General features: G+C 43.1%; 1 protein-coding gene across 4 annotated transcripts in view; it reads right to left on the reverse strand.

The window, feature by feature from the left end:
* Nucleotides 1-9,936, reverse strand: part of SNX31 (sorting nexin 31) — a 58,720-nt gene extending 48,784 nt beyond the window's left edge. For all 4 annotated transcript variants that reach the window (XM_032316839.1, XM_032316837.1, XM_032316838.1 and 1 more), the window contains exons 1-2: nucleotides 9,659-9,936; nucleotides 9,458-9,532 (exon numbers count right to left, since the gene is read on the reverse strand). In XM_032316839.1, the coding sequence (XP_032172730.1) occupies nucleotides 9,458-9,532; nucleotides 9,659-9,724 (141 nt within the window). In that variant the 5' untranslated portion in view covers nucleotides 9,725-9,936. The remainder of the gene's footprint in view (nucleotides 1-9,457; nucleotides 9,533-9,658) is intronic.
* Between the last annotated feature and the right edge of the window lie 7,404 nt (nucleotides 9,937-17,340).

Genomic DNA, 17,340 nt, shown 5'->3' on the forward strand with positions numbered 1-17,340 from the left:
GCCCACCACTCATACCATACAATTTTCTTTAACTCATTCTCCAATAGTATCTGTGATACCAATGAGCATAGTTAGGGATTTAATTCCCCATCCCACCTCTACCAAGTCTGAACATCACAGACGTTTACAGCATGCTATCTGATAAGGTATCCCCTAGCTAGAGCTAATGAGCCCTGGGAATATGGCTAGTCCGACTTGAGATATGCCATCGGTATGAAATACACTCCAGACTGCCAAACTTAGTACAGAGGGAAAAAAAGTAAAATGTTTCACTAATAACCCCTTATACTGATTATATTTGAAATGGTAATATTTTAGATCCACTAATTAAAATTAATTTTACCTGTTTCTTTTCATACTTTTTAATTGGGTTACCAGAAAATTTTAAATTACATATATGGCTCACATTATATTTCTATAGGACAGTGCTGGCTTGTAAAATTCCTATAAGGCTGACATATGATCCCTGTAGAAATCCAGTGAGGCCCTTCCCAGGCTTCTACCCACCCAAATATTGACATAAGACCAAGGTGGCAGTTATTTTTATGCAAGCTAAATAGTGGATATGTCAAAAATATGTTTTAAATTAGATGATCAAAAGTGCATCTTCCTTCATTTCAGCCCTACACTTACAGTAGCAGCTTGAAGATAAGGCATGACATCATTCTCTTTAAAGTAAGAGAAAGAAGGGGTGCCTGGGTGGCTGGATGGGTTAAGCCTCTAACTCTTGACTTTGGCTCAGGTCATGATCTCAGGGTTGGAGATGGAGCCGCATGTTAGGTTCCACACTCAGGCTGCTGGAAATTCTCTCTCTCTCTCTGTCCCTCCCTATCCTCTCTGAAATAAGTAAATCTTAAAAATAAATGAAAAATAAAATAGGAGAAAGAAAACTAGCCAGAAATCAGGGTTAAACATGGTAGCTTGGGAGAAGGACTAAAACTCTTAATATTATCATAGTCAGTGGCTTAAAGGAAATGAGAACATATTTAAGAGAAACAAACAGGCAGGAATTTTAATTCCATGGCCTTTGTCACAAATACAGTGTGTATCTGGTGAATATTTACCTTGCATAAGCCCTAGCTTTAAAATACATCAAGAATCTTACCAGCTCTCAGGACCCCTGGGTGGCTCAGTCAGTTAAGCGTCTGCCTTTGGCTCAGGTCACGATCTCAGAGTCCAAGGATGGAGCCCCACATCGGGGGGGGGGGTGTCCCTGCTCAGTAGGGGGTCTGCTTCTCCTTCTCTCTCTGCCTCCTGCCCCTCTTCATGCTCTCTGTCTCTCCCTCTCTCTCTTTCAAATAAAATAAAATAAAATAAAATAAAATAAAAACCACAACAACTTACCAATTCTCTCCACCCCCACTGTCATTATCCTGGTCCAAAACACTGTCGTCTCTTTGCCTCATTGCTCCAACAGCTTCACAACAGAACTTTCTGCTTCTGCCCTTGCCCCCTTCAGTTTATTCTTAATACAGAATCTAAAGTAACTTTCTAAAAAGGTAAGCCAGATCAATCCATTGCTTCTCAAAATCCTTCTGGCTTCCTATCTCACTCAAGGAAAAGCTAGTATCTTTGCAATGGCCAAGAGCTATGCCATTCGACAGAATGTCCACTAGCCGCCTGTGACTACTTACACTTAAATAAATTAAAATGAAATAAGATTTTAAATTCAGTTCCTCAGTTGTTAGCCACATTTCAAATACTCAACAGTATTTGTGGCAAGCTGCTACTGAACTGGACAAAGCAAACATAGAGCATTTCCATGAGCACAGAAAGTTCTATTGGACAGCACTGGTCCAAGAGCTAGAAAAGTTAGTAAATGCCTGCCTATAGGTAAAATACGTTAAATAAATGGATGGTAAGTGATGGGAATCAGGTTTTTCATTATTGAAGTGAGAGTTTTTACAAAATCAAGGGGACTAGGCTGGAATGACCCATGTGGTGATGGATTATATTTGGAGATGTTGATATGAACTCATGTTTAGCTCAACATAGACACAGATGGTTACATATAAAGATAGTTATAGCTAGATGTATATACCCATTTCCTTGCTCTGTCAGCTGAGAGGACCTTGAAGCGATAATACAATAGTAGCAATGAACATACCTAGTCCAAGATCTTGGTTTCTCTTAACCATTCCCCAACTAAAGCAACCAGGGTTCCATGAAGAAAATAGTTGATTTTTAGGACTGACGCAGGAGATATAGAAGAGGCGTCTGGAGCATCTTGTAGCACCAAAAAACAAAAAAGTGCTCAAAACAACAACAACAAAAGCAACAGTGGGCCCATGTGAAAAAGTTCCAGGAGCAAACTTGAAGGAGCTTCCTTTGAAGCTGGAACAGCTAACATAACAAAATAAAGCAGTATCAAAGTATAACCCAAAGTCTAAAGTAAATATCCAGAAGTCTATGCAGCTATCAATTACTGAATAAATATGTAGGAGAGAAGAGAAAAATCTGTGAAGAATCCTGAATAATTTCTATTGATCCTCATTCCAAGGACACGGAGCATTCATCCCCACAGTGCGGACTGCCCAGAGTGACCGCCTCCCATTGGGTACACTTTGGGAAGGGGAGGAAGAAGAGCAACTTCACCGTGGTCAAACCTGACAAACACAGCCTCTGCTACGTGATCAAGGCATCAACAGTGGTAAGTCACGTAAATGCAGATGCTCTTCTGTGATGTGATTAGGACGACCTGGACCTCTGTGGTTTTCCATAACCCCAGCCTGACCATGTGAAAGATCTCAGATTCTAACAAAGGGACATCTCACAAAATAACTGATGAGCGCCCCTCAAAAAGGTTATTAAAAACAATGAAAGTCTGTGAAATTGACACAGTCAAGAGGAGAGTAGGCAGACAACTAAATGTAATGTGGGGTCCTAGATGGGATTCTGGGGCAGCCATAGGACATCAGGTTAACACTAAAGAAATAGAACTGAACTGTGGTCTATAGTTCATCATAGGGTGTTAATATTGGTTCATTAACTGTAACAAACGTTCCCTACTAATGGAAAACAACAGGGCAAACTCGGTGCGGGAATAAATGGGAACTCTCTGTACTGTCTTTGCAATTATTCTGTAAATCTAAAGCTGATCCACCAAAATAAAGTTTATTGAAAACAAAACAAAACAACAAAACCCTGATGCTCTGGCTTCTTGAAAAATCAGAGGTTCTAGAATCACTGGGTTCACATTTCTTGGGTAATCATCCCCTTTAGAGGAGGCCTAAGCGGTTTCCACCAGTCCCCATCGCCTCTCACCTGGCACCCGCCTCTCATTTCGATTACCTACCCGATCCCTAGAGCCATTGAAGTTTGCATCCTTTCCTCCCTTAAATCTGTTAGCATAAAATGTTACAGCAACAGTTTTCTTTAATTCAAGGCAATTTTTGTGTTATGTTAAACACTGTCCAAAGACACCCCAGTTGGAGCATCAAACCAGGCAAGACTGCTCAAACAACCTGGGATTTATGTATCCCATCTCTGTTAATGAAATAGGAGCAGAAAAGGGTCTTCTCTGCATGTGACTATTTCTTGATCCATGGATTAAGTGATTTTAGAAGGCGACTGTCTTCCTAGGCATGCGTTCATAAATGTCGAAGATGTTCCCAAATTGGTTTGAATCACAGCAGCCTTGAGCCACCAGAGCCATCTGCGTTTTCCATGGGCAGGAAAGCATCTTGGGGAAGTCCCTACCATAAGTCCAAGAGCTAGGGGAAATGTCACCATGGCTTAAGGTTCAAATACCCAACACAGCCCAAACTCTCCCAGCCGGTTTTACAACCTGAGCTCACTTCCCAAGGAATCTTTCCCCTCCTTTCTCTAATACTGGTTTAAGGCAGAAGATAAACATATAATAAACTGAGTAGTTACGTCTGCCAAACATCAATCATTGACTCCCCAAGTTCTTCAACTCCAGCAAAATATGACCTTTTCTACTGGTCTCAGCATACGGTTTCGCCATTAAAACCAACAGCATGCTAAGAATTACCTGGTATTTGAGTGTAGCCCAAAGACTCTTTTTAAAGATTCTTCAAAGTTCTCCAAAGGAAAGCACACCTCTTTTGTTTATTATGCGATGTATTGTTTGTTTGGGGTTTTTGCTTGTTTTTGAAAGGCCATGTTTAGATAATATATATTTTTAATCCCAGCACAATCTCCTGCATTTCTCCATCAGACAGTTCTGCTTTTTAACATGAAGAGGACTTTACTGGCCAATGGAAAATAGCCTCTCTTTCCCTGCCTTATGCACTCCTAGCCCCCCACGCTTACCCCACAGTGGTGACCTGGGACAAGTGGAATTACAGACACAAACAGTGTCCTTTCTAATGCTGACTTATCCATCCCACCTCTCTAGGGCCCCTTTGAATCAAAACCCCAGAGTCACCAGATGAAGGACCACAGCACAAAGCAATCCAGACTGTGGCATCCAAAGAACATTAGCCTGGAGCTTCCGTATTCTTCCATTTGGTCCTCAAAATAGTCCCGTGGAGTAGACGATCATCGCCACCATCAACATGTCATCCTTCCACCTTCACATCAAAGCTACACTATAATCACAGTAACCTGAAGCTCGGGGAGATCTAAGGTCCCATAAACTAAGGAATGGCAGATTTTCATTACTTTTCCCTTCTCTCTCTCATTTTTCCTTCTTCTCCTTCACCAAATCTCTGCTGAGCATCTACTAAAGAAGGAGTCCATGCTGGGTATAACATACCCACAGCCTTCATTCATTCCTTCTTGTAAATATTTGGCTTTTGTAACTAAATAACCTGGGGAAGGCAAATATATACACACAAGGAGGAATGTGACAAGGTCTAAACATGAAGTGACCCAGGAATCAGAGAAAGGCATCTCATGCAATCAAGGAGGACTTCCCAGGGGAGGTGAGGCTTGAGATGCAAACAGCCACCTAAGTTCTAAACAGTTTCTTTAAAATGAAGTTGTTTCTACTGAAAGAGGAAAAATGTTAAGTACGAGATGTAACATAGTTGGAAGCTGCATAAAGAAATCTCTATTTTGGGGGGCACCTGGGTGGCTCAGTGGGTTAAGCCTCTGCCTTCGGCTCAGGTCATGATCTCAGAGTCCTGGGATCGAGCCCTGCATCAGGCTCTCTGCTCAGCAGGGAGCCTGCCTCTCCCTCTCTCTCTGCCTGCCTCTCTGCCTACTTGTGATCTCTGTCTAATAAATAAATAAATAATCTTTTTTAAAAAATCTCTATTTTTGGATTTTGAAAAATTTGAGATAAATATGAAGTATTTTTTAGTAACTATTTTTATTTTTACTTTTTTATTTGAGACTGAGAGAGTGGGGAGGAGGATCAGAGAGAGAGAGGAGAAGCAGACTGTCTGCTGGGCAGGGAGCCCAATGTGGGGCATGATCCCGGGACCCTGAGATCATGACCTGAGCCTCCCAGGCATCCCCAAATATGAAGTATTAATATCTACTCTATACCTCACATTGGGCATCAGGCTGTGACAATTCAGTATTTAAGAGTCTACTGAAATGGGGCACCTGGGTGGCTCAGCGGGGAGCCTGCTTCTCCCTCTCCTGCTCCCGTTCCCTGACTTGTGCTCTCTCTCTCAAACACACACTCTCTGTCTCAAATAAGATCTTAAAAAAAAAAAAATCACATGTCCTGAAGTTCCATCTGCATGTAATATACCACAGTGCATGCCATCTAATAGGAACTTAGTAAATATTTCTTAAATAAATCAGTTAATTCTCTAAGATGACATATTTGTTCTATCAGGATACAGAACTTCCTAGGAAACGTACTCCAGCGCACACACAGATGGGGCCTTTTATTGTTTCCTCTTTAAAAGCATTTTGTAGTAAGTCAGATTAAGAATTCTGAGCCATTTGCAAATCTCCAGTGGAATAGAAGAGTAAGATCTAGCTGAGAAGCGCCTGAGAGGAGTCCCCTAGATTTTCTCAGACTCAGGGTTGCCAGACAAAACACAGGATGCCCAGTTAAGTATGTCCCAGATGCTGCACGAATCTACTTACCTAAAAACTTCTTGGCTGTTTATCTGAAATTCACATTGAACTGGGGAGCCTGTGTTTTTACTTGCTGAATCCGACAACCTTACTCAGACTACATACAAGATGGGAGTCATGCTGATGAGCGTACTGTGGACCCCACAGAGGCTGGCTGGGCAGTCGGATAAAATCCTGGGCCCAGAACTCAGACAGAAAGTAGAGCTTGGTTGCCTGGGGTCAGAAGTAGAGGGAGAGGGCGCCTGGGTGGCTCAGTGGGTTAAAGCCTCTGCCTTCTGCTCAGGTCATGATCCCAGGGTCCTGGAATCCAGCCCCACATTGGGCTCTCTGCTCAGCAGGGAGCCCGCTTCTCTCTCTCTCTCTCTCTCTGCCTGCCTCTCTGCCTAATTGTATCTCTGTCAAATGAATAAATAAAATCTTAAAAAAAAAAAAAAAGAAGTGGAGGGAAAGGATCAAGGGCAAAGGGGACAAGGGAACTTTTAGAGGGCAAAATTTTCTTTATCCTGATTATGGTCGTAGTAGTGTATACACTTACCAAAATTCACCACACTGAACACCTAAAATTGGGAAATTTTATGTTATTACAAAAGAGAGTAAAAGCTTGTTACTTCAGGACCCAATTGTTTTACTGATACAATTTATTTTGTTGACTTCAGTAAGAAATCACAAAATATAAGGGGCCAGAGCAGGTTCTGGAGATCAACTCTTGACTCCAATACTTACTAGCAGTTTGATTTGGGGCAAGCTGTGCCTCAGAGGCTTTCCTCTGTTAAATGAGGCTAATTATAATCCTCGCTCATAGAACTACTATAAAAATTAAACATGATATTACATGTAAAGTCCTCAGCACCAACCTTAACACACAGTTACTGCTTGTTGTGGTTTTAAGTTAACAATGCAAATAACCACCTAAATTCTAAATAGTTTCTTTAAAATGAAGTTGTTCCTACTGAAAGGAGAAAAATGCTAAGTACAAGATGTAAGATAGTTGGAAACTGTGTAAAGAAATCTCTACATTAGGATTTGAAAAATTTGAGACAAATATGAAGTATTTTTTAAATACTAATTTTATTTTTATTTATTTATTTGAGACGGGGGGTGGTCAGAGAGGAGAAGGAGACTCTCTGCTGAGCAGGGAGCCCAATATGGGGCTCAATCCCAGGACCCTGAGATCATGACCTGAGCCGAAGGCAGATGCTTAACTGACTGAGCCACCCAGGTGCTCCTTAATATGAAGTATTAATATCTATACTATACCCCATGTTGAGCACCAGGCTATGGCAATTCAATATGTAAGAGTCCACTGAAATGGGGCACTTGGGTTGCTCAGTCAGTTAAGCATCCAACTCCTGGTTTTGCCTCTGGTCATGATCTTCTGGGTTCTGAGACTGAGTCCCCCATGCTCAATGGGCAGTCTGCTTGAGATTCTCTCCCTCTGTCCCTCCCACCACAGGCACCCCTTTCTCCCTCAAATAAATAATCTTAAAAAAAAAAAAAAAGGATGCCTGGGTGACTCAGTCGGTTAACTATGTACCTTCCTCTCAGGTCATGATCCCGGGTCCTGGGATCAAGCCCCGCATCAGGCTCCTTGCCTGCTTCCCCTCTGCCTGCTGCTCCCCCTGCTGTGCTCTCTCTCTCTCACAAATAAATAAAATCTTAAAAAAAAAAAAAAAAGTGAGTAACAGTTTGTTGTTAATGGCTTCAAAATAGAAGATCTAGAGTAAAAGTTTACTCACTTTATGTCTCTGCTTCTGAACCTGCTAATATTCAACAGGTCTTAATTTTTCTGAAAACAAGCATTTTTCTGAGTCTGTTAGTTAAGAAGGGCCAGATTCAGGACTTTAAGACTCTCAGTCCCTAAATGTTTACTGAGCACGTACCATGTCCCAGGTTCTGGGAGGAACTGGCCCGTACTCTTTAAAAGTACCCTGGAAAGTGGATACCCATGGCCACCTATCTTCTTTTTATTTTTGATGAAAAACATTGAAGGTCAGAAAGAAGGTAAGGTGACGAGCCAGGGAGTAGTCAATTCCACAACCCCCCTGCTCCCCATTGCTGTCTCATGCTTTATGTGCTGTGAATGGCAACCTCCCCAACCCCACCTCACATTAGAGAAGACAGATTAGTGGGGGAGATGATGACTCAACCTTTTCCTCCAAATACATAACACACCTATACTTTCTCTTTCCTTAAGTCCTCTCAAATCCCCAGACACGTTTTGGTCACAAGTAGCTTCTCATCTTGCCAAAGTCTGAATCCATGCCCTTTCTTATTGAATCAGACCACCATCATTGCTGAGAACCTTCTGGGGCAACTGCAGCAGGTGTTAGCAATTCATACAGGACCATACAAAAGTGCATTATACCTGTTTTTGGTTGACTCCAAAGAAATGTAATCATACCTTGAAAATGGACTTTTCCAACGCCCTCTAATATGAGCAGGAAGGTTTACTGCAATGTTGTGAAAAAACACAACATTTAGTGAAAAAATGATATTGACAGCTGCCCTTCAACAGAAGGTGTATCGACTCACTAGAAACCCAGATTTCCTGGAAGGATTCTCCCCAAAATGTTAATAGCCTGGACAAGTCTGTTTCTCGGTTTTGTTTTGAGTTTAATTTTTGAAGTAATCTCTGCACCCAACCTGAGGCTCAAACTCGGGACCCCGAGATCAAGAGTCACATGCTCTTCCCACAGAGGTAACCAGGCTCCCCTTTCTTTCTAATTTTAGGTATACTCTCTTTAAAATCAGGGTATATAATCTAAAAAAAGAATTGATTAAAAAGAAAACACTATGCAGGGAGGTAGAAGGGAGGTGAAGTTTATTTCCGAGCTTTCTTTTAATCCTCTAACCCACTTTGAAGACTTATAACACTTCCTTATTAGGACAATAAAACCCATTAGAGCAGGTTAATAAATCAGGCTGCCTCCCAAAGAAAATTCCACCAGCACATCTGAGTGAGAAACTATAGTGGGAAATGGCTTCCTGTCTTGATAATTCATCTGTTTCCCAGGTTTCCAGCCTGCCAGTACTTGAAGCTTATAAATACAATTTTTGAAAACAAAATAGACACACCTTTTTAAAGAAGCCTAAGAAACTCTGGGAGAAAGGAGATTAAATACCTATGTACAAGATCACTAAGGCACCTTGGTCTAGGCTGAGTATGCTCATTCTGAATGGGGACATTGTCCTGGGGAAACAGCTGGCACTGGAATGGGGCCCACCATCTCCCAGCACCCTGCCAGGTGGGGCCGCTGGGGAATCATTGGGCTAAAAAGAGTTTAGGAGAAGGACCTGAGCCCGATTCCCTCATCTCCCAGCTGCAGATGGTTAGGAGCGGCCACCTATATACTTGGAGAGGTACGCCAAGCGATACCAAGTTACAGACTAGGAACTTAGAGTCCTCAAGAAGTCCCGCGTCTGGGGAGCACTCAGCTGCCTCAAACCTGCTCACCTGTTCGTTCCAACGACGCAACTGGCTGTAGCGCACCCTGCAGAAGAGGTACCCGTCCAGGTACACCGAATACAGCTGCAACAGAGACAGACCGCCCCCGGTTAGCTGAGCGAGCAGGTGAGCCCCCCCGCCCCGCCAGGTCACCGACCTTCCCAGCCGAGTTGGACCCTGACCACCCCCCCACCCCCCCCCCCCGCGCACCACGTAGCGGCCTCCCAGCGGGTCCAGCCGCTGCTGGGACACCGGGATACAAAAGTGCATCTTCATGGCCACGGCGGCGGCCCGGGAACAGCGGTGGCAAACCGAGCGGCGGCAGTGGCGGCGCGTCCGCGAGTCCGGGATCCGGGAGCAGCTGCGCAGCGGGTCTGCAGCAGCGCGGTCTAGGGTCGGAGTCCCGGAGCGGTGGCCCGGGCGGTGGCCGCGGGGTGCAGAGCTGGCTGGCCGCGCCGCCCCCGGCGTCCGCAGGTGGGGCCGGCCCGGGGCCATACCGCCCCCAACCCCGCCCAGATCCGGCAGAGCCGCAGCGGCCCCGGGCCTGCCGGCAGCCCGCCTCCCAGGGGCCAGGTGGGGCCTGGGACGGAGTACGCGCTCGCTAGGGGTCACCCCGGGGTGTGGACCTCTCCGGGCTCCTTGGAGGGAAAATCCTGCTGCGTGGGTGGCTGAGTGGGTGCGTGCGTGGGGAGAGCGAAATCTTCTGGGGAGAAGATTCTAGGTTTTTTAAAAAAATTTTCATCAGAACCTACAAAAGTTTAAAATGGTTACTACAGCTACATAAATGTCCTGCCCATGCGCCAACCATGTAACTACTTTTCACCCTGCCCCAAAGTCTCAGGATGGGGCTAGGTGCTAGGATGGGGAGGTACGGGGGAGGCGGGTGCGGGTGCGGGGGAGGCGAGTTGGGGGAGAAGGAAGGCCTGCCGAGGAGAAACCTCTCTCCAAGTGTCCGCTCCAGGGCCGCATTCTGACCCCGCGGCTTGTAGAATGTCCCGCCCCCCTTCCAATGGGCCTGTCGTGTAAGCAGGGGGAGAGGGGGTGAGAGACCCAATTCCATGCAGATGCGCCCTCAAGCTCAATAAGTTGACCTTTTCTCAAAGTAGGTGCTCGACAGGACGGAAAAACGTTTGTTTCCCGTTACCGGTGCCTGCCTGCAGTGCTCTGCGAGTTAAGATCTTCCAGAAATACATAAATCTAGTTAGTTGCCCTAGGACCTGCGCAATTATATTAGCTTTAGTTTTGTGTGGTAATATTTGTTAAATCCAACACTGGTATTTATAACCCCGTTTTAGTATTTTTTAACACAATATTTTTCCTTTAAAAAAGATTTTTCCCATTAATATACCGGAAACCTCAACATTTTTCCCCCTTTAATATAACAGAAACCTTATCAGATGAAAAGGGGTTGGGCCTCTCTTGATCCCCAGGAAGTCCTGCATTTAAAAGGTATCAGTGCCCAGTTAGCTCGGTTTATAAACCGAGTCCTCTAGACTAACCTGTGTCCTCTAGACTAACCAGCCCAAGTTCCTTTAACAGTCTTTCATCTTTAGTAGCTGTGTAAAGTAATCCTATTAATTCCCTTATTCTAGTGAAATCAAGTTAGAATTCCTGCCCGCCTCCACCACCATGATCAAGGTCACTGACTGGAGTAAGGGGAGGCTGCAGTTACCTGTGTGCCTGTCACTAGGCAGGCACTGAGCTGCCTCCATGCTTCCTCCTGTTCCTTAATCTCCTAACTCTTATGGGCAAACATCCAGAGCACCTTCCTGCCACTGACCCAACAGGTCCAGAGTGGAAGACCTTTTCCAAGGTCACATGTGATTTCCTCCCCCTCCCCCACTGGTCTGAGTAGTTTATTCTAGGATTCAGTGATAACACTGAAAGTCCTTTGTTTTTTGTTTTGTTTTGTTTTTATGTAAATTCTAGTTGGTTAACATGTATGGTAAAGTTGGTTTCAGGTATAGGATTTAGTGATTCATCACTTACCCAGAACACCCAGTGCTGGTCCCAACAAGTGCGCTCCTTCATTTTTTTTTTTTTTTAATTTTATTCAAAAGTGTTTATTTAGAACAGGAACAGAAAAAGGGCTTAAACTTCATCACCTTTCAGCTAATCCACCTCAAGCAGAACCATGAGGGGACCTAACCACCGCTGTCCTCCTTTCCTGAGCCAGGACCTGGTCCGCCTACCCACCTCTGCTTCAGCCTGGCCCTGAGGCAGACAAGGCCCAGACACCCCGGACACAGCTGAGGACAGGGCAAGAGGGCACACTTGCCTCTCTGTGAGATAGTGGGGTTCTGCCTCCAAACCTCTAACACTTGTGACCTCCCATATAGCCCTGCTCCAGGGACCCACCCACATCTGGTCAAGGGAAGGCGCAACATACAGTACAAATCTCATGAGAAGGCAAACGCATAAAGGCTTGAAGTAGAGTGATTACAAAGACGAGAGCCCAACCCCAGGCCCTGTTCTTGAGCCCCAGCTCTCAGTGTCTGGGGCCTTGGGCCCTCTCCCCCAAAACAGAAGATTCACCCTCAGGCCACCCAGCCCTTTTCCCAGGAGTACCCAAAGTAAGTGCTGGACTGTGGGATTCTCTTGTCATCTTTCCACCCTCAGTTGAGTTCTGCTTCCCCCAGTGACTCACCCCAACCCACCCTCTGATAAAACAAAAACACTCACGGCTTTCCTCCACCTCCTGTCATCCACCTCGCCCATCCCCCGCCCAGCTCCCTCCATCATCCCTCCATTTGTTCTGTAATGCAAGTCCTCCCTGGGTGAGAGCTGAGCGCCTGAAGGGGGATCTGAGACTAGCAAAGGAGAAACAACACTTGCGGAACACCCGTTATTTCCTGCACGCTTACTGAGTCCCGGGCTCTCCTGTTTCTGTTCGTTCTACCACTGAATTTCCCCAGACATTGTGAGCTGGGAAGCATTGATGGTTCTGGTCTTATGGAAAAGGAAATGGAGTCTTAGGGCCGTTAAGTTAGGGAGGCAGTGTAGTGTAGAGCCTAAGAGAATGGCAAGAGGAATTCCTATTCCAGTAGCTTTTAGCTGTGGGGCCTTGGGCAAGTTAGTGGACTCTTACACTGCATTTTCTTCCTTTATGAAATCTTGTTAATACCTGTATTCCAGGGGGTACTTGGGTTGCTCAGTCGGTTGAAATGTCCCAGGGTCCTGGGATCGAGCCCTGCATCCCTGCTCTTCTCAGCTGGTAGCCTGCTTCTCCCTCTCCCTCTGCCTGTACTCTCTCTCCCTCTGTCAAATTGAAAAAAAAAAAAAAAAAAAAAACCTGTACTCTGGGATTTTTTTCAGCCCAGGGTAGATGGACATTAGGGTTTTTCCCGTGCCGATAGGCCATCACTGACCTGGAAGGCCACCCAATACCAAGACCTGGAGTATTCTTGGGTGTCCCCTGGTAGAGGCTGATCAGGTAGGCTTCGAGATCTGGCCCAGTCTTCAGGGCAGCAAAGCAGAACCCATCCTCCTGGAAACTTTCTTCAACCTGTTTGGGGCATGCCTCTATCTCCTAGCATTGTCCAAGTTGCCATTTCCTTCATTTCACTAAGCCAGTCCTGAAGCTGACCTGGAACAGGACCTCCAGTTTGCTCTTGACTCATTCAATGAACATTACTTTTTTTGCCAGAGTATTTTGTATCTTATTTTTCCCAACTCTACTGAGATCTGCTTGACCTATAACACTGTGTAAGTTTGAGAGGTACAACATGATCTTTTGATATATGTGCATATTGAGAAGTAATTGCGGTAATATGTTTACCACCTCCCCTTGTTACCATTTGTATTTTTGTATTTGGGTGTTTTGTAGTGAGAACATTTCAAATCCACTCCTAACAACTTTCAAATATACAATATAGTATTAACTATGGGTACCATGCTGTATATGCCATCTCCAGACTTCATTCACCTCCCAGCTGGAACCGGTTACCTGTTGTCCATCATTCCTCTATCCCTCATCCCTGGCAACCACCAGTCTACTCATTCTATGAATTCAGCTATTTTAGGTTCCACACAGAAGTGAGATCATCTGTTTGTCCTTCTCTATCTGACTTCACTTTGCATAATGTCCTCAAGATCCATTCATGTTATTGCAAATGTCAAGACTTCCTTCTTTATTGTGGCCAATTAACACTCGTGTGCATGTGTGTGTGTGTGTGTGTGTGTGTGCGCGCGCGTGCACATGCATGTATCACATTTCTTTATCAATTCATCCATTCCTGGACACTTAGATTGTTTCCATTTCTTGACTATCATGATAATGCTGCAATGAACTGGGAGGTGCAAATCTCTCTCTCTCTCTCTCTCTCTCTCTCTTTCTCCCCCCTCCCCTTTTTTAATTTGCCAGAAAGCAAGAGCACAAGCAGTGGCAGGCAGAGGAAGGAGCAGACTCCCTGCTGATCAGGGAGCCCAAAGTGGGGCTTGATCCCAGGCACAATCTGAGCCAAAGACAGACACTTAACAGAGCCACTCAGTTGCCCCCAAATATCTCTTTGCAATGTGATTTCATTTCCTTATAGCCAGGAGTGAGATTGCTGGATCATGTGGTAGTTCTGTTTTTAATATTTCTAGGAATCTCCATGCTGCTTTCCATTGTGGCTATACTAACTTACATTCCCATCAACACTGAATTGGTGCACAAGGGTTCCCTTTTCTCCACACTTTGGCCAATACTTGTTATCTCTTTCATTTTTGATAGCAGCCATTCTAACTGTGTGAGGTGACATCTCCTTGTGGATTTTTTACTTCCCTGATGATTAGTGATAATGAGCACCTTTTTATGTACCTGTTGCCTATTTGTAAACCTTTAGAAAAATATCTATTCAGGCCCTTTGCCCATTTTTTAACATTTAGATATAATTGACATCAAACATGTTTCAGGTGTGTAATAGAATGAGTCAATATTTGCAAATATTGTGAGATGATCATCACAATAAGCCTAGTTACCATCCATTCCTACATATACTTAAATTTTTTTTCCTTGTGATAAGAAATTTTAGGACTTACTCTTAACTTTCAAATATGCAATACAGTATTAACTATAGTCACCTTGCTGTGCATTGTATTCCCAGAAATTTGTTTTATAATTGGAAATTTGTACCTTTTTGACTACCTTCTCACATTACTTTTTCCCAGTCCCAGCTCCGGCAACCACTATTCTCTATGGATTTAGAGTTTTTCTGGTTTTGTTTTTCTTTCTTTTTTTTTTTTTTTTAGATTCCACACAGTAAGTGAGATGGTATGGTATTTGCCTTTCTCTGTCTGACTTATTTCATTTAACCTAATGCCTTCAAGGTCTATCCATGTTGTCTCAGATGATTTTCTCAAAAAGATTTCCCTTTTTAAAAAAATGACTAATATTCCATTCTATCATACAAATATACATATACCACATTTTCTTTTTCTTTTCTTTTTTTTTTTTTTTAAGATTTTTATTAACATGTTTAAGCAAGGGAAGTGGCAGAGGAAGAGGGAGAAGCAGGATCCCTGCTGAACAGGGAGCCCATACTGAGCTTGGTCCCAGGACCCTGGAATCATGACCTGAACCAAAGGCAGGTGATCAACTGACTGAGCTGCCCAGACACCCCCATTTTTTTTTTTTAATTCATTCACCCAACACTTCTGTTGGTTCCATGTCTTGGCTATTGTAAATAATGCTGCAATGACTGGGGGGGATTAAGTATTTTTTTGAGTTAGTATTTTTAATATTTTAAGGAAACTCCATACTGTTTATATCGACTGCACCAATTCACACTCTCACCAGCAGTGCACAAGGGGTCCAGTTCCTTTCACGTATATCCTTGCCAACAGTTGTTTTTGTCTTTTTGGTAATAGTCATTCAGGCAGGTGTAAGGTGACGTCTCATTGTGGTTTTGATTTGCATTTGCCTGATAAGTGATGTTGAACATCTTTTCAAGTCTTATTGGCCATCAGTCCTCTTCAGAAAAACTTCTAGATCCTCTGCATACTTTAGGATTTTTTTTTTTTTTTTTTTTTTTGCTATTGAGCTGTAGGAATTCTTTATATATGTTGTGTAGTAAGCCTTTATCAGATATGTATCTTGCAAAGATTTTTGTCCATACAGTGGGTTGCCTTTTCTTTTCCTTTTCTTTTTTTTTTTTTTTTGCCATTTAATCCTTTTAAATTGAAGTATAATCAACATACAGTGTTAATTAGTTTCGGTTGTATAACATAAGGATGCTGCATTTTCATACATTACTCAGTGCTCATTGTGATAAGAGTACTGTTAACCCCCTTCATCTATTTCACCCATCCTCTCATCCACCGTCTCTCTGGCACGGTTTCTTTGTATTTGAGAGTCTGGCTTTTGTTTCTTTTTTCTTTCTTGGCTTTATTTCTTGAATTTCACATATGAGTGAAATCATATGGTATTTATCTTTCTCTGATTGACTTAAATCACTAGGCCCATCCATAACTCTGGGAAATGGCACAATCTCCCTCTTTTTATGGTTCTATGATATTCCATTATGTATATATATGTACATGTATGTATGTGTTTATACACACACACACACACACACACACACACACATACCTTTTTTTTTCCATTCATCTATGGTTAGACACTTGGGTTGTTTCCATATCTTGGCTATTGAAAATAATGCTGTAATACTCATAAGGATGCATATGTCTTTTCAAATCAATGTTGTGGTTTTCTTTGGGTAAATACCCAATACTAGAATTACTATATCATATGCTAATTCTATTTTTAATTATTTAAGGAACTTCCGTACTTTTTCCACAGGGGCTATACCAATTTGTATTCCTATGAATAGTGCATGAGGATTCCTTTTTTCTCCCCATCCTCACCGATGCTTATTATGTCTTGTCTTTTAGATTTTCACCCTTCTAACAGATGTGAGGTGGTATCTCATTGTGGTTTTGATTTGTATTTCCCTGATGAGTGACGTTGAGCATTTTTCATGTGTCTGTTGGACATCTGTAGATCTTCACTGGAAAAATGTCAGTACAGGTCCTCTGCCCATTTTATTTATTTATTTTTATTTTTAAAATATTTATTTATTTGACCGAGAAAGATCGAGAAAGGGAACACAAGCAGGGGGAGTGGAAGAGGAAGAAGCAGGCTTCCCCTGAGCAGGGAGCCAGATGCAGAGCTTGATCTCAGGACCCTGGAATTATGACCTGAGCTGAAGGCAGATGCTTAACAACTGAGTCACCCAGGCACCCCACTCTGCCCATTTTAATTGGATTATTTGGTTTGGGGCTATTGAGTTCTGTAAGTTCTTTATAGATCTTGGGTATTAGCCTCTTATTGGATAGTGTAGTCCCAAAAGTTTATTCTTCCTCTTGTTTTCCTTTCCTGAGGAGGCCTCCAGAAAAAAAAAAAAAAAAAAAAAGCTTCTATCGCTGGTATCAAAGAAATTACTGCCTATTTTCCTCTAGTTTTATGGTTTCAAGTCTCACATTTAGGTTTTTAATCTATTCTGAATTTATTTTGTGTATGATGTAAGAAAATGGTCCAGTTCCACTCTTTCTTGTAGCTGCCCAGTTTTCCCAGCATCATTTCTTGAAGATACTATCTTTTACTCATCATGTATTCTCTTCTCCTTTGTCACAGATTAACCATGTAAGGGTGGGTTTATTTTCTGGGCACTGTATTCTGTTCTATTGATTTATGTGCCTGTTTTTGTGCCAGTGCCGCCATACTGTTTTGATTACTACAGCTTTGCAGTATATATTTTTTTTTTTTTTAAGCTTTGCAGTATCTTAATCTCAGACTGCAATACCTCCAGCTTTGCTCTTAGATTATTTGACTATTTAGGGTCTTTAGTGGTTCCACATAAATTTTTGTTATTCTAGTTCTGTGATAAATATTGGTATTTTGATAAGGATTA

This window comes from Mustela erminea, chromosome 16 (assembly GCF_009829155.1).
Source record: "Mustela erminea isolate mMusErm1 chromosome 16, mMusErm1.Pri, whole genome shotgun sequence".
Lineage (NCBI taxonomy): Eukaryota > Metazoa > Chordata > Mammalia > Carnivora > Mustelidae > Mustela > Mustela erminea.